The 26,085-nt window shown below is 38.5% G+C and overlaps 1 protein-coding gene across 2 annotated transcripts in view; it reads left to right on the top strand.

Moving 5' to 3' along the window:
• The window catches only part of Cad89D (cadherin-89D), a 45,752-nt gene that overhangs the window by 10,871 nt on the left and 8,796 nt on the right, over positions 1–26,085 (top strand). The window contains exons 1-9 of one of the 2 annotated variants that reach the window (XM_065482203.1): positions 4,656–4,862; positions 10,147–10,219; positions 15,663–15,793; positions 19,116–19,268; positions 19,325–19,436; positions 20,883–21,088; positions 24,268–24,399; positions 25,045–25,428; positions 25,570–25,869. In XM_065482203.1, coding sequence (XP_065338275.1) covers positions 10,159–10,219; positions 15,663–15,793; positions 19,116–19,268; positions 19,325–19,436; positions 20,883–21,088; positions 24,268–24,399; positions 25,045–25,428; positions 25,570–25,869 — 1,479 coding nt within the window. In that variant the 5' untranslated portion in view covers positions 4,656–4,862; positions 10,147–10,158. Of the gene's footprint in view, positions 1–4,655; positions 4,863–10,146; positions 10,220–15,662; positions 15,794–19,115; positions 19,269–19,324; positions 19,437–20,882; positions 21,089–24,267; positions 24,400–25,044; positions 25,429–25,569; positions 25,870–26,085 lie in introns of those variants that run through there. The other variant, XM_065482202.1, reaches the window with a different exon arrangement.

Raw genomic sequence — 26,085 nt, 5'->3', positions numbered from 1 at the left:
TATATTATTCTAGAAATATGATTATTAGGCAACTATAGGTACCGCAAAAAAATATTTGCAGAGTTGCAAATTAGCAATAAATCTTTTGTTTCGTTTTTACCAGCTTCCGACGTCAGATTGGGAAATTCCGTTTCAGGTCTAAAACCCCTTCTGGCGTTTTCTTTATTTTGCAATTTCTTAACAACGTTCAAGATTTCTCTATATATATCTAAAATAATTTCGTTTTCCCTTTTTAAATTGCAGGAAATGAAATTTAGCTCGTTTTGTAACACGATCGCAATAAAAAAACCCAACCATTTATTACTTTAAGAACGTTTATATAACAAATCGATGCTTCAAAACCCACATATTGAAAAGGATGTTCGAAGTTGCGAGAGAATCGTTAAACTTTTACTGCTGAAAAATATAAAAATTCGCAACAACGGCCAGTCATCATTATCATATTACGTGGGATTAATTGTCCGTAAACAAAATACGGGGATTGTTCAGGAATCGAGGTGAAAGTCCTCGCGAAATTGGATTCATGCAGATTAATCACACACTGCATGTATTCTGGTGCAAACTGCTATTCATATTTCCACGCACTGCTGCCTTGGACAATTCAGTTATATTGCGAGCAGAGAGGGAACTCGTTATATACCCTCGTAAATACGAATATATATATACACACACACACACACGCTAGTAGTCGTGATATAATTCGGTTATATTAGCTGGCAATCTGCAACAATTTCGCTTTCAGCCTGCGCACGCTATAAAATTAAACAGCCTGCAGCGGCAATTTCTTCGCGCGAGATTATAAACACCACACGCTGTCGGCATGTCTGGAGACGCTGTTAATTATGAGGAAAACCACGTGGAAAACATTAAAGTGTTTAACTTCAATTAGTCACGAATCAGCTTCCTTTCCCGATATTAGAACAAAATTAATCATTGCGTGGATCGCTGGCGCTGACTGGCATTTGATTTGGATTTTTACTATGCTATTCCAGTGATCACAAGAAAGGCTTTTTTTGTAATTTTATCAAAGAAGACACTCGAGGTACGTTCAATATTATGGAAATAGAAACCGGACTTTGTTTTCTTGTTTTCAAGATGTCCAGTTTTTTATTTCAACCTTTGGTTTATTGTTTTTAATGAAGGCGACAATCGTAAATTTAAACAACGGATACTATAGCATATATAACTCTGTTTCAAAATGAGAAAAATAAATAAATATACACGCTGGTAATTTGATGTAATTTTAAGTTTCAATTTCATAACTGTTTCAATTTGACGCTCAGATGACATTATCACTAATGGATTTAACGTATGCTCAAATATGGGCCCCACCGCAAAATAATTGTTAGTGTAAGAATAGCATGATATATATATATCTCCTGCATTGATCGCGTTTCGTGAATTTGTTATGGAGATTAGATTAAGTGGAAATATCACGCACGACTCTCCAATTACTTCACGACTCGCATTCTTGGCTGCGGACACTGCAAATTGTATCTGAGAGCGATAAATCGCACGGTGCAATGTTGCACAATTCGAGTCTGCAAGTGGAATAATCTCGGCCGCCTTGCGGGTGGTGTAACGCGACATGAATTCACAATTTGCCACTTTTGCTTTCGCGTGGAGCGTGCGGTGAATGTACTGTTAAATTGTCATTACAAAATTTTTGTAACGTTTAGTTTATATGAGGAGGATTTTATTTACTGGACAACAATGTACTACATTGTGCATTGTAGGCTTTAGCAAGTGGACGATTGAATACAAATTTCCTGTTGCATCTTTGCAATGAGCAAAATCGTTGAGGCAGCGGCGATTGTCAGGAACTGCTCACAATGAAGTACAAATTCGAGTGTTGCAATTAAAAACAACAATTAAAAGTCAACCCTTTGTCGAAAGTTACTGCCAATGTAATACTTACAATTGTGAATTATACATTTCACGGTTTTTTTTATAAAAAATAATTGGCTTTGAGTTTGATTTTCAATTCTTTCTGTCGCGATATATCTAATTCCATGTGGATTGGGAGGGAAATTCTCCACATTAAGAAATAAATCACTTAGAAAACGTGAAAAATATTAGATAATTTAGCACCAACCTGCTTCTTGAAAATATTCTGCTATAAAAAGTTCAAAATCCAAACTAATCATTGGAAAGTGCTGCTTCAGTACCGAGCTGTAGAACTTTATTTATCTAATTGAATCTAATGGATAAATACGAGAGTTTTTCTCAGCATACATAAATAAACAAAGAAACCCTTTCGTCCATTAACAGTCACATCCGATGCACTTTAAAAACAATTGAACAATCACCAGGATTTTCCTCGAAAATCAGCATGAGTCCCCTCCCTTTCTCTAATTGTTAACACAAATAAAAGTGTTAGGAAAATAAGGAGCGAAATCAGGAGGTCGCTATAGAGAGTAAACGCTCATAGATTTGCTTGCGTTTCTCCTCTCCCAAGCCGGCGCTTCAATGGCGAGATAGAAGGTTTAATGATGCTGTCTGGTCAGCGACGTGGTGCCCAGCAGCGGTGCGAGAGGCTTACACGAAAAGCCGTTTAGAAAAAGCGGCTGGGAACCACACCTCTCTTACACTTCGTTCGTGCCGCGGAAATTTGATCGAAACCTCTACGTCGCCGCTGGACACTTTGATTGACAGTCAAAATTTCCAATGGAAAATTTGACTGATCCCTATGGTAGCAAATTTTACAGGGGCAACAAAAAATTGATTTTCATGGACCTCATTGGTGAAAAGGAACAAATTAAACCAAAATATATCACCTTTAGGCATTTCCAACAATTAATAGTGTGTTTCTTCATTTTATAATAACAGCATGTTGTCTTTCGATTGCAGATTCTAGTCAGTTTCAAGTATTTACTTTGCAACTTTGCTCAGAATGGTCCTAAAACAAAAATTAAAAATCCAACTAACTCCTCTCAACAAGGCAAAAAACTTTTATGTTGACCTCAAAGTGGTAGGTCAAAGGTCAAGGTCATAAAAATTGATTTTTGAAATTTAAACTCAAATTTGAAAATGAACATATCAGAATTTTTTATTTTTACTATAGCCATTTTGTAGAGCATAAAAAATAAAGTAAAAAACATTTAAATTTGGAATGGAGTTTTTCCTTATTCTGTAATAAAAAATGAAAACTTCGAAAATCCTTGTTTTTTGAGGTTGGTGAAAAACGACGATCGACTAAATCTCGGCTTCTAATCATCAAATTTTAATAAACCACATGCCGTTAGACTTGTCTCGACGTCCTCAAGTGTACTAGAGGGGTAAGAAACCCACCAACCCCCAAACCCCTTTTAACCCCCTCAAAAACGTGAATTTATAATTTTTTCGTCCGTTTCAACCCATTGGCACGACGTTGACGAGTAATTGTCTTCTTCAAACCAATTCAGTTACTTAGTTCACTCAAAGATGAGTCTATCAGTACTTATTTTTTTGTAAATAGGACCCCCACAACCCAAGATTCGGGTGCACAAAGTTTTTTTATCGAGATAGATGCAGTAAAATAAATTAATTTCCCGTTATTGAGGGGGTTAAAAGGGAGTAGGGGGTTGGTGGCTCTCATACCCCTTTAATGTACTTGAGGATGTCAAGATGAGTCTAACGGTATTCGGTTTTTCAAAATCTGATGATTAGAAGCCGAGATTTAGTCGATCGTCGTTTTTCACCAACCTCGAAGAACAAGTATTTTCGAAGTTTTCATTTTTTATTACAGAATAAGGAAAAACTCCATTCATAATTTAAATGTTTTTCACTTTATTTTTTATGCTCTTCAAAATGGCAATGAAAAAAATAAAAAAATTCCGATGTTCATTTTCAAATTTGAGTTTAAAATTAAAAAATTTTATGACCTTGACCTTTGACCTACCACTTAAGAGGTCAACATTAAAGTTGTTTGCCTTGTTGAGAGGAGTTAGTTAGTTGTTTTTTAATTTTTGTTTAAGGACCACCCTTAGCAAAGTTGCAAAGTACTCAAAATTCCCAGATTTTGAAATCTTAACGCCCGGAAAACCCGCAAATATTGGGGAATCGTAGTTTTCTCTACTGTTTTGTCCGTAAATTAGGGCAAAGTTGACTAAAAAAAACTTTCGTCAAAATCCATCGACCCCTGGACAACAATTTGTTGCTTTCAGAGATTTTTGCTCAAAAACTTAATACCCTGAAAGTAATGTGATTTTAAAATTTATCTGCTGGCACATTTAAAAACCAAAATAGAACTTTACTGTATTCAAAACGGCTTAAAACTATGATTTTAGTAGCTTGCTGTTGGTTTCTCTTCATTCGCATGCGATGTTGCGACGCGATACGCAGTGCGCATGCTCCTTGCCATGGCGGAACAGCATCAAGCAGGAGTCGAGTCTTTAATTTTTGGTGTTTTTAAATATTTCACGGCACTATATGGAACTAACTGTGATGTCAGCTGATCGATAGGCGTGTCTTAAGTAAGTGGCTGAAATAAAAAAAGTTATGTCGGAAATAGGGATCAGTCAAATTTTCCATTGGAAATTTTGACTATCAATCAAAGTGTCCAGCGGCGACGTAGAGGTTTCGATCAAATTTCCGCGGCACGAACGACTTACTACAATCCTGCCGGCGCGAGGAAGTTGAGAGCCTTCTTCATCCTGAAGAGTCGCGTGTGCACCTTGCTCGCCGCGGTAGGCACTTTCTCCGTCAGGGTCCCCGGTTAGGCAGTCAGTCAGTGGTGCAAACGAGCCGAGGAAACAGACTTTTTGTTCAGACAATTGCTGTGTGTTTTTGTCTCGTGATTGAGATGATATCGTGATTCTCAGTGCACCTTTCGGATACAAATTGAATTGTGTGGCGGCTTCTTTGACATGCTCTACGCTCTGGTGAGTCTCAATTTGAATGGGAAAATGAATGAGACAGGGTTACGAACTTTTTGTGTGAATCTGAGACCAACCGCGAAACGAAATGGTATAAAAAGAGTATTATTTTGCGGACTGTTTTTCCTTCTTTTAATTTAATGCCTACACAGCGTACAAGGAAACCCTGCGGTCCAACCGACCCTAACAAACAAAAGTGTGCTCTTTTGTGATGCAAACATGAACTATCAACCACCAGTCAAACTTTTCTATCTAGCATATTGCTATCAAGTTACGAGATGGACATTTTTTTCGGAAAACCTTAAAAATTGATTTAAAATTCCTTTTTTCTGTTTAATCACGATGATTTTTGGTTTGTAGATTCATCTTGGCGAGAAAAATCGGTTGGTGTTTCATTTTTTAAAGGATGAAGACACTAAATTTGTACTTTGAGGTCAATTTGGGACAACGAAACGTTGTACAAATTAATAAATTACATTACAATCAGTCATATATATTCTGAAAGGTGTTAAGATCTGCAATTTTTTACAGAGGAAAATATTAATTAAATTAAATTAAATTTTTAGATTTTGTCACAACGCAAAATATTCCTTGACTCTTAAAAATGACTGGAAATTTTTTTTTAATGATTTCAATTCGTTGGCAAATTATACCAGCTTTTACCGAGCACCCAACATAAAAAATGTCGTCAAATAGTCAAAAGAGCAGAGGCCGATTTGTCTTGTCAAGGAGAGTCTGCATACCAAATTTGGAACAAAATTGCACATTTTATCTACAATTAACATGGAAATCCCCATACTAATGATTAAAAACATTGCCAAAACTTACTTAATCTAAAATGGATATTCAAACCTTTTCGTTTAGCATTATTTTGCAAAAATTTTGTATCTGCACAGTGCAGTTTTCTCTTGGAAGAGTGCAGAGTAAACCCCACTTCAGATTTCCCCGGCCGAGATGTAATTACAAAAACGTCTCGTACTCAGCGGCAGTGCAGCCGAGCGCAAGTGCATTCAATTTGCGCTGCGCGCAATTATTACATGCATGCATGATGGTGCACGCGGCATGCAGGTGAGAAGGAAGGAACGCGAGTTTGCAGAACATCCATCACTGTCGCTGCCGGCGGTGCAGCGTGCATAAAATTAAAACCGCCGTCGCACACAGTGCATTCTCTCACTCTTGCTCGCCGCGGCTACGAAATTGCAATCAATCGCACACGACAGGCTTGCAATTGACGGCCGCTTTCGATGTTTGACACCTGAAAAATGAGCTGCTTAAACCTTATCATCACTCAGTGGCCAAGGACGTTTCGTTCTATTTTCGTCTAGTTCATGCTGGGGGGTTTTGTCATGTAACACTGCAGCAAAATTATTATGTTTACTCTATTTGAATTAAAATCTAGACTTGTATCAAATGATAAAAATTATAATTAATGATACATTTTTAGCACTTATAGACACACCATATTTATAAGAGAAAAACCAGAATTTTTACCAATGTGACAAGTTTTTATAGAGGATAGAATTTAGGGTTTGTGAATTTTTCCAATGGATGTTATTTGCTGGGAGTTGCAGAATTTCACAAAATTTCGTAACTTGTAATGAAAAGTGATGTTAATCGTCACGAGAGATTGATAAATATTTATTTTCGATTATCATAAGATCTGCCACGACATAATATATTATATTTAAAATAAAAGTAGTGGCCGAAATTTTGATATTTTTTTCGTAGTTTAATTACCTGAAAAATAGCTAGTTTGATCTAAACCATATTTATTTATAATGAAATTTTAAAAAAAATGCCTCATTTGATATTCAAGAAGTTTTTTGCGTAACTTTCATCTGTAATCAACAGTTACCAATCACAAGAGTTGGTGCATTTAATTAGTTATTATGCTTAAACCAAAAAATAAAATACTTTTACACATGGATGATTATATTAAAAGAATCTCCATTGTTATTAAACAAAAAATTCTTCTTGCTCAATCTTCCTGAATACTATAGCTTAGGGAATCAATTAGGAAAATTTGTATTCAACAATCTAGCGGCCATTATAGCTATGCAATCATCAAAATAGAGCATTTCAGTTGCTGGACGTCGCTTTCGAAAGTGAAAACGGCAGCGAGTAAGCAGCCCCAGCAGTAAAACTGTGCTAACGCGCTGGTTATGCCATCGACAGCGCACGTTATATCATTCACTAATTACATTGTGGTGCCGTTTTACACACGCGTGCAATTAAAATCATCTCGGGCCATGACTATCGGAATAATATATATCGGGCATTTGAATCTGCAAAGTGCATTTGCACATCACCGCCTGCTGGATGGAAATTTCACAAATGTGCGCGCGCGATGACTGCGCAAAACGATCGCTTTCGTATTATATTCGAACACCCATTTTTATCGGGCAACCCATCAGCTCGCGCATCATAATAATAATTCGGATTGCTTGCTGTATTTGAACGTGAGAGCGGCAGACGGTGGAATAATTGCAAAATGCCTTTTATGTTTATTTTACGATGCGCGTTCGGCATGAAAAGAAAGGAAGAAAGTGAAAATTTAATATATTGAGCAGTGTGTTTTTTGTGAGAAATTTGCAGGAGAAATTACTTTTACCCGTCCCTTTTGAATGATCCATATTTTAATAACCGCTACTCTTTAATTCCAGAATCCACTTTTGTGGCTCACATACAATTCTTTTTTGTTGCTTGGAAGTAGAATATTCGTTTTCTGTGAGAATCCCTCATTCAACCCACTCTCCGTTACAACGCCGTTCCAGCATTTCGCTTTTCCAGCAGTTTTTAAAGTATTGCATCATAAATTTCCCGACAAAAATCGCGCGGCTGCATTTCTTGCTATCTTTGACGTGCGATTGTTATTGTTTTGCGATGTGCTCTGCATAAATAATAAAATACAGAGCTTCCCACATCATGCAGTAGGTTAAATGCTTATATATAGGACGGAAAATCGGCACAACAGTTATTGAAATCGTAACGGAAAAGCGTTAGCATGAAAGCCGTCTTTGTTTCACTCTCAGCAAACAAACGGCGAAGCGGAAATTTGGGCTGAAGTCAAGACAATGCGCGACACTGGATGGAGATTTCATGCGTTTAACTCGTGCGTGTTGGAGTGTTAATGACACGCAATCAACAAAGAATGAGATTCGAGACTCTTCGTCAAAAGTTATATTACACTCCTTTGTTCAGGATATTAATAAAAGTTTAATCGCTTTTCCTCTCAATGGAAGCTATCTCCTGGGGTGTCAGCCAAATAAATACATACAGTTTTCATTCTAAATTTTATTTTGCTCAGCACATTCCTGGGACTATGAGCTCAATGTGAGTCCCAATAACACCCTCGAGCAGATAACATGGGGCCCGAGTTGCCATCTTTTCGCAACCTCGCACTGAGGTCTTTTATTGAAACGCCAAAAATTTGTCCCCAAAGTGGCGATTCCCAGAAATGCTTAAGTATCTCCCATTGCCTCGAAAAAAGCTAGTTCTTAAACGTAAGCTCGATTTGAATTATTTTCATTATCTGAGTAAAAAGGTGCTAGAGCTGTATAATAGACATTTTTTCTAATGAAAATATTAAAAAAAAAAACAGAATGGAACTATTCCAGCACCTTCATGCAGTTCCATAAAATTACTCACAATAACAATTTGCAGCTCAGCAACTGCACTTAAGCAAAATGAAACCATATTCTTCCAGCTTTTCCCGGTCGTGGAAAACGCAATTTGGCTCACATTAACGTGCACCCTCCTGGCCATGCCGTGCAACACCAGGGTCAATTGTTTGAGCGCACGTGAAGAAGTTAAAATTGCGAGCCGCGTGCAAAGCATAAGGGCGGCGATATTTATGAGGCTGCGGCCGTGCGCGGACGGCTAATTTAATGGCGGGTGTAATAACAATCATAACGAGCGACGAGAGCACTCTTGGCTTGGCTTGGCGTGGGCGTTCGGGGCGGATCGGGTGCACTCCAATGATCTGGAACACTAGTTTGTGTTGCACCGTCTGCTGTACTAACCTTCCTCAAAGGGTAGTGCATTTTAGTCTCATTTAAAATTCTTTTATAGACGCAATACAAATTGTTAATTTATAAAATTGTTTCATTTTTTATTTATTACAAATTTATTAATATAAAAACCATCTAGATAATATTTTTATTTTTTTCAAATATTATATTCATTTTGTTGATAGTGACTTTCGAATCAGATTTAAATAATTTATAACCGGATCAGTTCATGGTTTTTTGTATTTTCTATATTATATTTCAAAGCTTGTAAGCGCTATATGTATAGAAGAAGTCAAACTAACTTTAAATTAATTCAAGGAGTATTTGTCTCATTAATGGACTATAGAATTAAAACTCTAATAAATTAATAATTATGTATTAAAATAAATTCAATTCTGAAGCCAAGGAAACACTGATAATATAAACTAAATTTAAATTTTTTGTTAGCCAACAAAACTAACAAATTGTGTGGCTTCGACTAATTTAATCGAACCTGCAACGTCATGGCTCGGTTTTTGCTGTCGGTCGGTTTTTTTGTGTGTAGGTGCCGCACGTGCGGCGCGCACCAAGTGCAATTTGCGATGCAGCAGCGGTACGCGTGGGTGGCTTGGATGGTAGGGCGCGTCATTTGCTCGCTAATCTCTTGAATGCTGTCCGAGCAGCCCGCTCTTTTTCTTGCCGCCGCAGCCGGGTCCCGCTAGCTGATTCAAATGCCCATCTGTTCGTCGCACGCTCTTCATGCAAATCAACTCTCGCGCGACATGCAGTCAGAGTAATCTTTGCAAATATTTCTCGTGATGTGTACGCCATGCCAGAGCTTTTTGTGGCTTTTTGCACAGACGTCATTGAGAGCTGACGATGAATTGAAGTGCAAGAATAAAATAAATCCATGTTATTGTGTATGGACAAAATGTTACAGGCTTCATCATTTGTGCGATTAGAGCCATTTAAATTCAAATTTAAGATGACATCTTCTGTTAGCCCAAATGATTTTGGTGCATCCTCCGACAATTAATTGAATTGTGTTTCTTCAAAATGATGACAATCGTTTACTTCAGGCGGCTTTGAAATAATCAGTAATAGTTGATGATAATGACAGCAAATTAACTTGACAAAACTTAAATAAACATGCATATCAGCCTTACACTTGAAATTGAAGGTTTCTGGAATCAATTTTACTCTTGCGATATGTTAAGTTCCCTTAAAATTGGTCACATTATAAAATTTATCTGTATTTTTTATAAATATAACATTAACCATTTTCTATTTATTTTTTCCAGAATTAGTGAAGCATGGAAAGAATACGGTGGAGTCTTTCTTTGATCCTGATTGGCTGGGTAGCCACAGCTCATGGTAAGTTCAAGCTTAAAATTCCTTTCTTTTTATAATTTTTTTTAATGAAACATAAGAGAAAATAGTAAAAAAAAATTGATTTACAGTCACAGTTAGAATTTGGAATTGTTTTGCTCACCCAAACACAATTAAATCCATTTAGCGGCAAAGATTTTTAAGTTGACTGAGTAAAGGATGTGGGTTTGTTATTTTTATTGTAAAGAAAATGTTTATTTGTGAACTACTAGAAGTGAAATTTAGACCGTTGACTATTTTTTCTGCTTTTTTGGCTTTTAATCGTTGCGGGACCATCAAATGAGCGCGAAGCATGTAATTTTAAGCCATTCGAACAATTTTTAAAACCATCTAAATTGTCTAAATCCCTAGGAGCCACAGTTTGTTACCATACATGCAAAACAATGCGAAAGTAGGTTTTTGTTGCAATTTCGAGACCTGTTGAATAGACCGTATACTGATCTCGTTTTGGTTCTAATTTTTTAGACAGTTATTTAGTTTCTATATTTCGCAGCTAAGAAAATTTCTGACATTTTCAAACTACTCACACATTGTCACAATGTGGAAAAAATCACGTCTTGTTCGTTTTGTTGGTAACGCAAGAAGTATGTTAAAAAAACTTAATTAAATTAATGCTCAGAGAGGTATAATTAAAAAGGGGTTCGACCCAGAAACCGTGCAGGTTGCTCGGGAAAACACTCTATAATAGTCAACTGTAAAAACGATCTAACTATCTAATCTAAAAATCATATTCCTTATTAGTGCATTCAGAAAAATCGAATTTTAATAGCTAATTTACTAATTTAAAGCACATATAATATCAAAATTATTTCAAAGTAACACAAATAAAAATATATTAACTAAAGAACGTTGAAATTTTGACGAAAAATAAATCTTTTTAATCCACTGCTCTAAATAAAATCCTGTGCTGAGCCCTAATGAAACTGGGGCTGCTTGGTTATTCATTAAATAGGCTCTAGACCACTAACTCAAGCGGCAGCATTGAACTTGACAGCAAACTTGACCTTTCTCTCGTGTATACATTGTGTGGGGTATGACTGCATGTCCGCTGCATGCCGCATATATGCATTCAACTTTCGAGGGAAAAAGAGTTGCAGCCGACGAGATGAATGCCGGCGATATAAATACACATGCACTGGTTGCACTGGTTAAATGCAGACGCCTCGGATAGAAGCGTGAGCGTGTTATTGTTTGTATCACGACTGGCGCGCGCCCGACACTGAGTAATTACGCTCTGGCCGGGGTGGCAGTCACACTGCCGCGAGGGTGGCTCCGTGGTTGGCGCGACGTTTGCATGCACGCCCATGGGGTTAGATTAATTTACGACTCTCTATACATCTTCCTCGCTCAAGAGTAAGGGCGACCATTGTTTTGCACAGAGTGCAATGCGGCGCCAATTGCGCAGTCCTGTCATTTTGAAAAATACGCCAATCAATTTTAAGATCAGATTATTTTTTGCTAGTTGACTGATGCGTTGCGCATGGGACGGTTATTCCAACAAATTTAAATGTTTAGTTTGCTTTAGTAAAAACTGCAATAATTCGGACACTATGCTCTCTCATTAAAAAATTAAGTTTTCAAGTCACATTATTGACAGTAATTAAATTATTATCAGCATTTGGGTGCTCATTTCATTTATATTGAATTTTGTAATTAAAACATTTTTGTCTTTTGTATTAAAACTGATTGCAGCCCATCGTTGTCTGTAGCTCAATAAATCCCCTTCAGAAGATTGATTTTGATTTGCCAATGAGGCTCTAGTCTAGGGGCTCAAAATAACTTTCATTCTGTGGGAGATAAAAGATTATTTCACTCTTCGGTTTTTTGTACCTTTACCATTCATCCTGACATTTTTTCATTTTATATTTGTTATTTTTTCCTGCACTAAAATCAAACTCAGATTTTATATAAATAATCATAATCAAATAATGCATTACATTTTAATATTTTTAATTACCCCGCCTGGCTTTTAATTTTATCAGGAGTTTTTGCAACATTTTAGGATTTAAAAGCTAAATTGAGCCTTAAACTTGCACGTGTGTCTTAAGGTTTTAAATTATTCGTTCAATTTTTTTTTCAATTCCCCTTAATGAAGGTAAATTTTGAAAAAATCACAATCATGAACATCGCTTAGAGTCTTGGGGCAGATCTGTGTGGCGGGGGGCCAAATGCAATCGCGAGGAAGTTGGATGGAATATGGAATGGAGTGCATTCTGCGCCGGCTGCACGGCGAGCCTAGCTGCATCCATTAAAGTTAGCAAGAGCTGCTCGCAAACAATATATTATAAAAGCTTTCTGGCCCGTGCACCCTGTGAAATAAATAAATACATGCAGCCTGCAAGGGCTCAAGAGGCTTCATTAGCGAGAGGCGGAATATGTGTGTGTGTGTGTGTGTGTTTATGTTGATGCAGCACAACTCCGGCCGGCCAGCCAGCCAGTCAGCCAGTCAGCCAGCCGAGATGCAAAATCCTGCTCAGCTAGCCTCTGTTGCGCCTTATTAAAAGTTGATTACGCCGCACAAGTATGATGGCTTTATCGCGTTTCAGTGCAAAACTGCTGCGTGCAGTCGAGAATGAAAGAAAGCGACGAACCGCCGATATTGTTTTACAATCTCATGCTCCACTTGTTCAATTACGAAGCATTTTTTGCAATAGTAGATATAATAAATAGCTTTCTGCTTTCGATTTTCTTATTGCACAGGTTGAAGATAATGCATTTTTAATTTGTCAATGTAATTTTAAATTAATTTTCTGTCTGTGCTTTGCAACTTCAAAATTTCTGGACTCAATCCGGCTTTGTCAGTTGACTTAGGGTAAGATGAAAAGTGATGAATTTAAACTCAACTATTTAAAGTGATGTAATTTAAAAACCTTTGAAGTGACCTGATAGTATTTTTCATTTCCTGATTAGAAATTATCTTATAAAAAATAAAAATTAAAGCACTTCGGCGAACGCATGAATGCAACTTGTTATGTTATTTTACATGAAAATGGACATTAACTTTCAAAATATATTATTTAAAATTAAAAAGCAATAATATTTTTAAAGCTGGTCCTAATAATAAATTTTTAGATACAAAATAATGACATATTTTAAAATTAATGCTAAAAATAAATTATGAAAATGAGATTGCGAAAAATTTCCTAGTTTGAGATGGAAATTAAAATTGGTCAGAAATGCAAAAATAATATTGTTTGACATGGAATACAGCTTGATTAAGACAGTAGAACATAATTTAAAATTAATGAATGTATTCTGTGTTCGTGATTTTTTTTTTTTTTTTGCTTTTAAATCTGTGAACATAGCTTTAATATGAGACATTGTACTACCAATCAATTTCAACGAAGGAAAAATAAATAACATCTCAATGAGAGGTAAAATTGTAATTCTCAAGCGAAAATTAAAACTTTTCCAAAGTTATTAAAGAATGCCATGCTTCGTTTTCTGCTATTTTGTCCGTAACTGAGGGCTTTTTGTAATTTTAACTGCAACCAACCCCCTCGATTAGACCAAATTGCGTTCACTCTTCCGCAGCAAATCCTTTGTGCGCTCTCTCTCTCTCTCTCTCTCTCTCTCTCTCTCACACACACACACACACACACACACACACACACACTCACACACAAACGAGTGCCGATTCCACTTTTCCCGTTGTCCGCAGAGCAGTAGTTATCTCCACTTTCTTCATTTTCCCATCTGCCGCCAGCCGGTGGGTGAATGTATCAAAGCCGAAGGAAACGTCGGCCGTAAATTGGCTATATCTCGATGGGTCGGTCTGGCGCGTCGCGTCGCGCGCGTGCATTTACGGCCCACCGGCAGCTGCCGCGCAGCCAGCCAAGAGTCATAAATGCATCTGCACATAATAAAATCGTGAGCAAACTGCAATTGAATTGCAGCCAATGTAGTTCTATCGACCGCCGTAGCCAATCTCGTTGACAATCGCAAGACTTACGATGCAATCTCGGACAAATCCACTTGCACTTGACCTCCGCCCGCGAAATAGAAGCCTCCACCTTTTTTCACCAACTTTGATCTGCAAAGAGGAGAATGTTATTACGTCTTCTCGTGACAAACTTTTGCAATCAGTGAGGCAGAACTACAGAAATTTCCAATCATCGCGGAATTTGTGACGACTCTAAGTTATCATGATTTCTCTTGCAAAGAGTCCTGCTTATGGATATTTTAATTTGCTTTATAGTTTTCTTGAGAATTTTTCAAGATTTTAACCATTTTTTTTCAAACAGATATAAAAAGTATCACAAAAGGAAATGGCTGACAGGAGATGAGTAAAAATCGTAGCTTCCCAGCTCGAAAGGAAACGAAAAAAATTGCTCAGCTTTGCCAGTTCAACGCCCTAAACACGAACTTGAGAAGGTCAATTTAAATATTGAAATCGGTTTTGCTTACCACGTGTGGCATTTTGACAATTTTGGTTAACCTCGGCAGCCAGTAGATAGCATCTCACCAAAACGAGCGAGCGAAACAGGTTGTAGATTCGTGGATTGACAGCTCTGCAACCTAAAACTGTTGGTAGCTGTGATATCCCGCTGCTTAAAATAAATTTGGTGCGACAGTTGAGGCTGCTTTTCTTCTTCTTCTTTATTTTTTGCTCGTTACGCACTAGCAGAAAATTCTGATTGTGATTTAAACCTTCCTGAAAGGAAACTTGCACCTTAATGAGGAGAATAAAGAAGCATCACGAGCGAAACGACTCTTTTCTTTTGACAACTCAACAGGGTGGTGCTGTTTAAATTTTTTTAACAGTGTTGACTCCTCAAAGCCGTGTATTCAGTTAGCTGAAATACTTTTATGTCATGTTTAACACGTAAATGTAAATTTTGTATTAAATTATATTATATGAGCAAGGACTTTTTTTTAATTGACCGGTTTTAGTTTAGAACATGAGAACTTTGGAGCTGGATTTTTGTATTGGTTTGTCTTTTTTCAAGAAAAAAATTTAAGGATGATAATCCCACACTTCCAAAGAAGTGCAACTGTGAATTAATTAATTCTTAATGGAAGTAGGAATAAAAAGACTCCATCCTCGTCGATTTCCGAGTTCTTTGACATCAACGGCAAATTAATGTTTTTAGCTGATAGTATGCGTCAAGTATGTGAGAACTATGATTCCATGCTGTGTTTCTTATCACGTGAAAATTAATATCTAATTTAATAATATGACGACAGAACATGATACATTGCTAAGCTCCACAAATTTTTGTTAGAGCGCAGACTCATTCATTGTTAATTTCCATATTGAAGCCATTTTGGTGAGCTCTATGAGGTAATGATAGAGAGACCTACCGCGAAGGCGAAAGTTATTTCCAATCAAGATTAATGGATTGGCAAAGTTCATGCTATACCAACCAATTTCAATCGATTTGCTTGCAGCGAGAGTGTAAAAAATAATTTGTGCGTGTGTTCACAGGCTGCCAGTTCCTGCCAGCTGGCGACTACCTCCGCTTCGTGCGCGTACCTGAGAACGTGCCCGTGGGAGGAGAGATCCTGCGGGTGCAGGTGCAGCCCCAAGGCCTGCTCAGCATCCAGCCCATGGACAAAGTGAGTATTCAGTCATTCGGCTCCCAAGGATTTTTGCGGCCAAGTTCGCAATTTGCGAACGCTCTCTCTTTCATCAGAGTGCGCTTGCCACTCTTTGAAGTCTCTCACTCGTCGCCGTTGCATTTGCGGTGCCTTTGATCGACTCGCTCGTGAAATCAATTTGCCTTCGCGCGCGCCGCGGCCGGTTGTGCAGCCAGCGCTTGCTTTTGCATTATTTTTCCGCAAATAAGCTGCACGACGCGACGTCCTTGTTAATTAGGAGGCCGTAAAGGCGCTGCGCTGGTCGATTTGAAGCCACATGGATAATTAATCAGTGTGCCGTTAATTAGCTTGTCGCAAGGCTTTTCGTCTTGCCTCGATAGCCAAGCTCATGCGTATACACGCTAGTCAAATACGGGCTCCTTTGGAAAATCCCATTGACGTGTAGGAATTCGATCAGAGCTGTCACCAAAATTTAAAGAGCAAAAAGGGCTTTTGAAATTCATTTTCCTAACGAAATTTTTAAAGACTTTGATGTAACTAAATTTTCCCTAACTTTTTAATTTGATATGTAACGTGACAGTAATTGATTGGCTGACGTTCTAAAAATTTTTGGGCATCTCCGAAACTCCTGCTAACTGTGTGTTTTAATGAGCACCAAAAAATTACGAAATGACTCTACTTTGTGCGAAATTTACTACGGATAACTGGCAAAGAGTGCAGAATCAAAAATATAAAACACTCGTTTCCGAATCAGCCGCTGTAATTGAAATTAAAATTTGAATCTTCACGAGGTAATTAATAGTTTCCTCTCGGATTTTAAATAAAAGCCATCCGTCCTAAGTAACTCCACTTAGAGTTTGAGTATTTATTTCAATAATTTTTAAGGGCTTAAATTTTTGAACAGAAACACTGCAAATTCATGCAATGAAAGCTTTTATTTTCCGCTTCAGATGTCGCGGAGCGGGCTTTCAAAACAATTTTCCACTAATCGGCCACGGCATCATAGGAGGTGACTTAGCCCGGATGCTTTTTAGGTTGTCGCTCTCTGTAGAAAATTAGCGAGCGTCTCTTTTGTCAAGCAAATTGGGCCGCTACCGCTCCGTCGACGAATTCAATTTGGCGTGAAGGAGAGAAGCTTGATGCTTGGGGTCAATTGTTGAAAAGAGGAGCAGCCAGCTGCCTGGCTCTCGTCATTTTCCCGTCCACGCGTCGGAAAATTAAGAGATGGACCCCTTTCGTCGGTCGGCTATCGATCCGCAACACTTTCTCGCGACTCGGGACAGGAAAACGCTCGTTAGTGGCGGAGAAACATAAACAAATAATCGCGACCCCGATGTGCGTTTCGAAATGGGGCCGCCGCCACCGCCGCCGCCGCCGCGATCAATTCGTCAAAAAGCTGTGTGCGCGCAGGAAGGATTAGCAAATACTGCGCGGAATAATTGCAAAAAGAGCCGTGTGTAATGCGACAATTACTAATGCGCGCTCTTAATTACTTTTGAGCCATCGCGTGATATGCTGATGACAGTAAGTGGCGTTAATTCTGTTACGCTGCTGCCGCCTGCCACCACTATGTCCTCCGCCGCACTTTCCCTTTGAACACACACATCAAGTGCAAAGGCGTTTTGTTCGTTGAACGCCGAGAATCCTCCTCGTGAAGTTGCAGCACAGCTTGATTTGTGATGAACTTCTAGGCGTGCAAGCTCTTATCAAAATGGGACAAAGCGTTGAAACTCTCAGTCAAATCAATTAACGAGCAGAACAGAGAGAATATCTGCTACTAAACTTGTAAACGAAGAACGTGTAATAATAACATTTATTAATAGAAGAATCGATATTATTTAGAGTCAAGTTCAGTCATTGCTAACTTTGTGAGGGAGCTGAGGAAGGCAGTACTTAGCATTACATAAAGAGAGGTTTAATACTGACGATCGTTTCCTTGCGTTTTCTTCATTTTATTTTAGTCATGTCTATTTCATTCTTCCTCAGCTTAATCCGTTTTTAATATAAATTCTCAGGGCTGAAAAAGGCAATTTTTCACGTTGTTTTTTAGATTGGGAGCACGAAAAATAATTGGGAGGACATAATTTTTATTGGTACGCAGAATATAATTTCTTAATATATTCTTTACAGGCTGTAGATTTAAAATAACTTAAGAGTTGATTGTGTTGTAAAAGGTGCCTGTCTCTATTTCCAAATAGATGTTAATAGCAAGAAATAGGTATTTGCTAAATTTTTGGAATTGATATGAAATAGCAAATAAATATCAAATATACTGGTTGCGCCTACATTTTGTGGCTTTTCAAGTCTGTACAGTAAATTTAGACAGATAAAAATAATGCTCGATAAATATCCAGTCTGGATCTCGTAAGTTTTTCTGTAAATCCTTACTTAGCGCGGGCAAAAACAATGGCCATTCTCTGGATATACGTATAAATTGATTTTGGCGGCAGTAACTGGAGCGATTAGGGTAAGCTTCTTCTTCTTGGGAGGGATTATAAGTGCGCTGAATCCAGCGTCGCCATTTCTCGGCGCTGATTGATTACCGAGGAGTAAGCAAGGCGAGTTGCATATGCGCCGGGTTGCTGGCAAGCGCCGTTTAGTATGCAGCACAATGAGCATGTAAAATACTCTTATTTATCCTGCGCGCGCTGCAAGAGTGGAGTTGTGCGCCCCATTATAAAGAAATCTGCCGCCGCCACTGAGCACTTGAGCTTGCTTTTGCAGCGGGCAAATTTAATAAACATATTCGCTCGACATGTTTTGTAAGTCGTGCAGGCGCACAAAATTAAAGCTACTCCGCTGCTGGTGAAAAGGACTTGGGAAGAAATAAATGCATAATGGGTCTTTCGACGACTGCCTCCTTTCATCTCCTGGCTCCGCGAGATCCGGGAATCTTATCTTAAAAAGAGGTGCTTCGCAGCTGTGCGAAGAAAGGGAAAGGCCAAAGGTCGGGGGAAAGATTGCGGCAATTAATTCTCGGGTAAAAGTAGAATCCTGTTTACAGCAAAAAAATGTCAGTCGGTTTTTTCATGAGTGAACCGCTACGCTAAATTAGTCAGCTAGCATTAGCGTCGTTTCCAAATTCTTTATATTCAGGTTTCTTCTCTAGCCTTAAAAGTCACCAAACATAATTATCATTATAAATTCCAATAAACAACACTCATTGAGACATGCTGGACTCCACCACTAGTTAAAATTATTGCTACTTTATTTTATTTAGAAGTAGATTCCAACTTGAAGATGTTCACGTGCTTTTAAAATTGTATGAAATGAACTGTTAGTTATTAATGTTTTTTTTTTATCATTTATTGAGAAAATGAACAAACATTATCTTTTCTAGGAGGAAGATGCTCATTACTTTAAAGTATCATCCGTGGATGGAGCATGGGCTCGGGTGTCCCTGGCACGCAGTTTGGAAGAGCTCGTGGACTCCGACATTCCACAGAGCGTGCTCAAATTCCGCCTTGCCTGTCTGGACCCCATAGATGAAACGGTAATACTGCCACTTTTCCTTGCTTGCGCTTTTCTGACGACTGAGCATTATTTCAGGTTTCGTCATCGTACCTCTCCGTGACTGTCTACGTAGAGGACGTGAATGACCACGCGCCTACCTTCCTCGGCACGCCGTATCACGTGACAGTCGATGAACTCACGCCAGCAGGTGAGTCGGATTTCTAGCCTCGGGGTGAATGTATGCAACCTGCGATGCGTGGATGAAAAGCGGCGAGTCTATGGACCAAAATTTAATTGAATATGTAGAGAGTTTCAATTTATGACACTAGCACTTCCTAGCAAGCAACCTTTATTAGAAATCATAAAATAAGGATTAGCGGTAAATTGTAGGAAGATTATTTCCAGCAAGCGTGAAAGAGATAAAGAAAATACATGAAAATCTTTTACGTGGAAAGTAAAGTGTATAAATATTTATACACTTTACTGGAAAGTATGTTTCAGGTTTTGAACCCTCATCAGCTTGCATTTGGTGCAAACTCAAAGCACTTGCATTGAAAGAATGTGTCATAATTTTACCCAAATCTCTTACGTATTTGCTGGAATTAGTCTAAGAATGTACGGTTTATCTTTAATCCAGATTTTATAAGAATTATTCATCATGGCTTGTATTTCTTAAGAATGCCTTAATTATTACCACTGTCTATTCTTCCTGTACAAGTCATACAAGCTTCATATTTAAAAATCATACTTTCGTCAATATATTATATGCATAGAGAAGAATGGGCTGACAGACAACGTTCAATACAAATATATCTCACGCCACGCTGAGCCCTATTATCACTTAATTGACCAGTTGCATAAACCCTTAGTTATCGAAGCCGCCAACAGATGGCGCAACCACAGACTTTCTTAAAAATTTTGTTTTAAGCGGTTTTAAGGCATTTCCGCTGCGATTTTAGACTCAATCTAGCTATTTTGCTTTTTTTAATTAATTTGCTAATTTTTGACGTGCTGAAAACCAAAATCGGTTCAGCCATTCGCCGTAGAAACGTTGGAAAATATTTTTTATTTCAAAAAATAGTTTTTTACGATTCTACGGCGATTAGCTGAACCGATTTTGGTTTTCAGCTCGTCAAAAATTAGCAAATTAATTGAAGAATGCACGGTAGCTAGATTGAGTCTGAAATCACAGCGGAAGTGCCTTAAAATCGAAAGTCTACGGTGGCGCCATCTGTTGGTGGCTTCGAACACTTGGGGTTTATGCAACTGGTGAATTGATATGTTATTGATAAGTGCAATGTTCTTATTTATTTTCCAAATTACAGGGAAGTGACAGTTTTTTAATATTTAATTTAATAGTATTAAAGAGATTGTTTGTAACCACACTCGTCTCTCGATTTTATTTAAGGAAAATATTAGGCTCTCTAATGAGCAGTTACTTATTTTCAAAGCAAGCTAGCAAAATATACATATTGTTTCTCCCGATTTAACTCTAGAACTACGTTAGGAAAAAATATGTTGCATCAGGTAAATATTTTTTGCACTGAACTTGAAATTAAGCTGACACGTTACTATTGCCGGTTAAAATGTTGCTTCAAGAAATTATACCATTTTTGATAGGTTTTAATTTAATTTTAAACTGATGCACACACAGGGCTGACGATATTCAGAGGAATCCACGCCATCGACAATGACAAGCCGAACACCCCGAATTCCGACGTGCAGTATTCCCTTCTGTCGGGCGGCGACGACCACGGTCACTTCATTTTGGAGAGCAACAACAGGGCTGCCCTGATCTTGAAGTCACCTTTAGACTACGACGCTGGCGACACGGAATTCAATTTGACGATTGTGGCCTCGGTGAGTTCATGCATATTTACGCTGCTATCTTTCCGCAAGCAGACAAACTCATTCGGTCGGCAATTAAGTCGATAAGCTGATGAAAATGCATTTCGACGCAATCAAGACCACCTTGACTCGCGCTATCTCTCGCCGGCAGCATTAGCAAATTGAATATTCCGCCGCCGCTTATCCAGCAAACCATTCGCTTAAAAATCAATTTTTGCACCAATTGCCGCGGAAAATATTTAAATGCGCGGCACCGGCGGCGCACGACCTTGGCCTCTGACCTATATTCGGCTCGACGACGGCTGCGGCTGCTGCTCCTCCTCCCTCTCGCTTTTTCTGCAATTTATATCCCCAGTTCGTTCTACCTGCTGCAGGAGTGATAGAAAACCGGATACGTGTGTGTATGTGTTTTTGCGGCGTCGTCCTTTGTATCAAAGGAGATGCCTTTGCTCGAGAGGAAAGCCCCATTTAGCCCAAGCAGCAATGCCATAAATTTGAGTCTATTGCTTGCGAGGATGCGGCAAATTGATTGGCCGTCGAGTTATCAGGTGGAAAAACAGCGAGCGGAGCACTCGAATCACTTGCTCGCATCCACTTTCCGCTCTCGTTTGTCTCCTCAAGCACGACAAGGGATACACATTCGCGCAAGAAGTTCAAGGACGCGAATTGCCATTGACGGCGAATATTCCGGGGATAAGTGCATATTGAAGATTACTCTTGTCGGGCCTGCCTCACCACATGCACACTCAACTGATTGCCTAATTTTCCAAATGAATGCGTCGCCCGTGGCGTACTTTGCAATCTATCTTCTTGGCCTGTCGATTTTAATGCTTGTGCGTTAACCTTGAACTAAATTGCACGAAAAGAATTACGACTCACCCTCAAACCCTTATAAATCAATGAAAATCACACTCGAAATGCACCCTGATAAAACGGAAAGGGCCATCTATTGAATTGAAACACTCACATTATTGAGCAAAGAAACTCATTGTTGATTTCCGATTGAAATTAATATCATTATTTCTAATTTCTAAATACATATTACGATTATGTGAGATAGTAAAGTCGACATATTTAGGTTTATTTAATAAAACAAAATACATCAGGATATCTCAGAAGTCAACCTGAATTAAATAATAGGTGGGATATAAAAAGTTTTGTTTTTATTTTCAAAAACGTTTGGGAAAACAACGTTCAAAGTAAATAAAAAAACCGCAAACCCAGCAGTTCATTTGATGGCTTGAAAATCATTGCAATCTTGAGATAGTTAGAGTTTTGCTTTCAAAAACAGAAAAATCGGATATAAATGTTTTAGTAAAATATGAAACATATCAAAAGTTCCTGCCTATTTTTAGAACCCTGCTCGTTCCTTCGTGATGTCTAGAAAAGCAATTCGTTTTGTGAAGACGTGTTTTTATGTTAATTTTAGTTACGTACAAAACTATTTGAAGTAAAATAAAAAACAAACGTGTTATAAGATTTAGTAAATTAATTAAATCAATCAATCTCAATATTTGCATACAGTCATTCAATGTAATTTGATGGACTAGTTAGTAAAATGGAATAGATTAAGAAGCTAACAATGCAACAAATCAACTTTCAGTCGATTTCATTCACCGCGAAATCAAACAAGCGCTCGCAGTTAACTCTCATTACCGTTCAGCCGCGAATGTCGCGTACTGGTACGTGCATACACAATTTCCTGTCGCACGATAATTTGCTTTTCCCGACGGAGATTGTTGAGGAACTCATCCATCTGAGCGGCTGCTGGTGACGCGGAACTGAACGATTCTCTCGGTTGCACCGGCTCGCTCGCACTCGGCGCGCACACACTCGCCATTTACCGGCAAGAGCACATTGCGACGGATGCAGATTTGATCTCGGTGGGCATTAGGAACATGAGCCAGGGCAACTAGGTCAAATTCAGCGGTTCGCAATGAGCACCGCGTGTCGGCATGACGGCAAAACTTATCTCGCGCGCGCCGCCGACCTTGCTCACGAAAAAAGTGGAAAGAGCGACCAGCGTTACAGCCGCGGCGAGTGTCAAAGAGTTCCGAAGCTGCGGTAATTGCCTCTAGTTTGTTCAACATTCGTCTCGGTCAAGTTTTGCTCATCATGAGCACATATGCCAAGCTTTGGAAGTAAAATTTCACTGTCAAAGTTAAGCAAGAATAATGATGATGCTTTTTGCATTCACAGTCATGTCACATTCACCTCTGTTTTTTATCTTAAAAATAAAGAGTTGCAGCAACATCAGGGTCAGAGACTGAATAGCAGTGTCAGTCCAACATTTTCTTTAAATACCTCACGTAGAAAAGCAAAATAGTAAGGAGATGATATAATATATATACATGGCTATATAAAACGAATTTAGCTCAGTTTAAGGAAATAAAATCCAAGAGTCAGGTTTTTCATTACATTTTTGTTTAGACAGCGTGAATACCATACATCTTTTGCGTAACATTTTTTTCCCTTGGTGAATTGTTATTTATAATTCTTGGCTGCTTTCCTGGATGTTAGCGAAAGTATTTTGCTTTTTGCTATCAAAATACGGCTTTGTTTTTCCTGGTGTTCTTGGGACTGTGGAAAATGAACAAGAGTGCTACGCATGAAAAATGCCAATATTTGTTTTTAGCAGAGTTTGTCTGATGTTTGATCAGAGAGACGGACACATTTTTAATATTCAGTTTTGTGAGGAAAACAAAGCAATTCGTTCTGGGAAATGAAACAGGGCAGCGGTGGGTCAAAGCAAAAAGTTTCTGTCTTCTGTTAGAATAGAACATCCATTCGAAGGAACAGAAAATGACAGTGCTTGCTGCGAGAAGGGTGGAGAGGAAACGGCAAGCGACTTTTCAAGTGTAATAATAGCCGAGGTGCTGTTTGCCGAGGGAGCTAATTTGTATGCGACTGGCCTGGCGAGCTTAAGGCGTCAAACTGGCCGCATGGAACGTGTTCGACCTGCATCTGATAATGATAATAATAGAACGTGATTCATCGATGGAAATGCAAATTGTGCGATTCGCTGAAATGCCCTGCGATAATTATGTTGTTCTGCTCTTCGTCTGGGCCGCCAACGGCCGACGGCACTTTCCACCCCTGACGAGAGAGCGACGGCCGGAAAAAGGCAGCAGCGAATTCCAGCGATCGCCTCGCAAATATCTGCGCATTAATATTGGCAATGCAAATTCCAGGATCGCGGCACCCCGCCGAACAATGCGACCACCGTGGTCAGGGTCACAGTCAGGGACAACGACGATCTCAGCCCACGCTTCACCAAGGACGTGTACAAAGTCAAAATACCTGAGATGCCGGCGTACCCCGCGGTAAGTACATAGACTCGACAAAGGCAGTCGGCAATCACACTACCATTCATTCCGCTTCTTCTATTTAATCCTTTAAAATAGCATGCGTTTTATGTGAAAAATTAAAAATAATTAAAAATTAACAAAGAAAGTTGCAAAAACAAATATTTTGACTAATATTATAATTAATTTGCAGTTCATTATATCTTAAAATTCAATTTATTATTACATTTAATTGATTTTTTCAATTTTTAAGACTATATTATTGAATTATAAATGTTAATAATATATAACAATTTTTTAAGTATCTAAATTATGTTTTTTTCCAAATATGTTAAAACTTAAATGTATATATATATAAAATATATAGATGTTTGTTCATAGCGTTTACAGTAAACTTCATTACAGCATTCTTTCTTTAGGTTGATTTTTGATTCAGTTTAGTTTTATTATTTTGAAAGTTCATTCCTATCACGCAAAACACCACATATAGAAACTGAAGTCTTAAAATATCAACATTAAACATGACTTAAGAAGTTATTGAGTTTAATCTAAAATTTTCATACAATTTTAACTGTTTTGCTTATTTAACAAAGTTTAAGTTCTGCGGATCCTACTCGTTTGTTGCAACCTATTGAAACAATAAAGTTGGACAAAATGTTATAGGGTGCCGTAATGCACCAAGAAGTGATCTTGTCCCCGCCGATATATGCAGAGGACCAGGACGAGGCGATCAATGCGACCATAAGGTACTCCATCGTGGCAGGAAACACTCAGGACATCTTCTGGATCGACCCGATCAATGGCTCGCTTTTTGTCATTCGGGCCATCGACAGGGAAGCCCTGACCAGTGAACGTTTCTCTCTTGCTCTACGGGCCTCGCAGAAGGACAACCCTGCCCGCCAAGGCACCGCAAGACTCGAAGTCACGATTCTCGACGTTAATGACAATGCTCCTAATTTTGAAGTGGAAATATACAATATTTCCATCGTGGAAAATCTACCGAATGGCTTTAGCGTACTGCAGGTGGCTGCAAGAGATCCTGACAAGGTATTTAAAGCATTGTTCTTTCATTTTCAAACACAATTTTAAATTGCGAAAGTAAAAATTTGCCGTTTTTCCATGTCGAGGAATTCAAGCTCGATCACGAAAATTGATTTCTCATGGCAATTTTTTTTACTTAATTTCTAGGGTGAAAACGGAGAGTTTAGTTATGAGTTGGAAGACCCAAACAAGGCGTTTTTGATCGATCCACACACAGGATGGCTCACCGTTAAAAACCAGACGCAATTAGATCGTGAAAAGCAGTCCTCGTTGCGAATGCGAGTACGTGCCAAAGAAAAAAAGCCGAGCCCAGAGCCTGGCTCGCGGTCAGCCGCCGTTTGGGTGACTCTGCTTGATGCCAACGATAACAACCCAGTCTTCCAGCCGTCAAATGTCTACCACTTCCAGGTGTCGTCAGACGCTCCCATCGGAGAGGTCATAGGACAGGTAATAAAAATTGGAAAATTCATTGTCTCTGCTGTAAAAGCACTATTTTTGAACTGCTAAGTTAATATAAAAAATATGTAAAATACGATTGCAAGGGATTACAGGGAAAAGGAAGTATTAAAATTTAAAATAGGGAGATTATGGGCAGTTCGTACATTTTTGTACATTTTGTACTGTTCACTTCTTGCAACCTCAAGAGAATTTTATTGGAAATTA

Source organism: Cloeon dipterum, chromosome 3 (genome assembly GCF_949628265.1).
Source record: "Cloeon dipterum chromosome 3, ieCloDipt1.1, whole genome shotgun sequence".
Taxonomy (NCBI): domain Eukaryota; kingdom Metazoa; phylum Arthropoda; class Insecta; order Ephemeroptera; family Baetidae; genus Cloeon; species Cloeon dipterum.
This window is presented reverse-complemented; position numbering and strand designations above follow the sequence as displayed.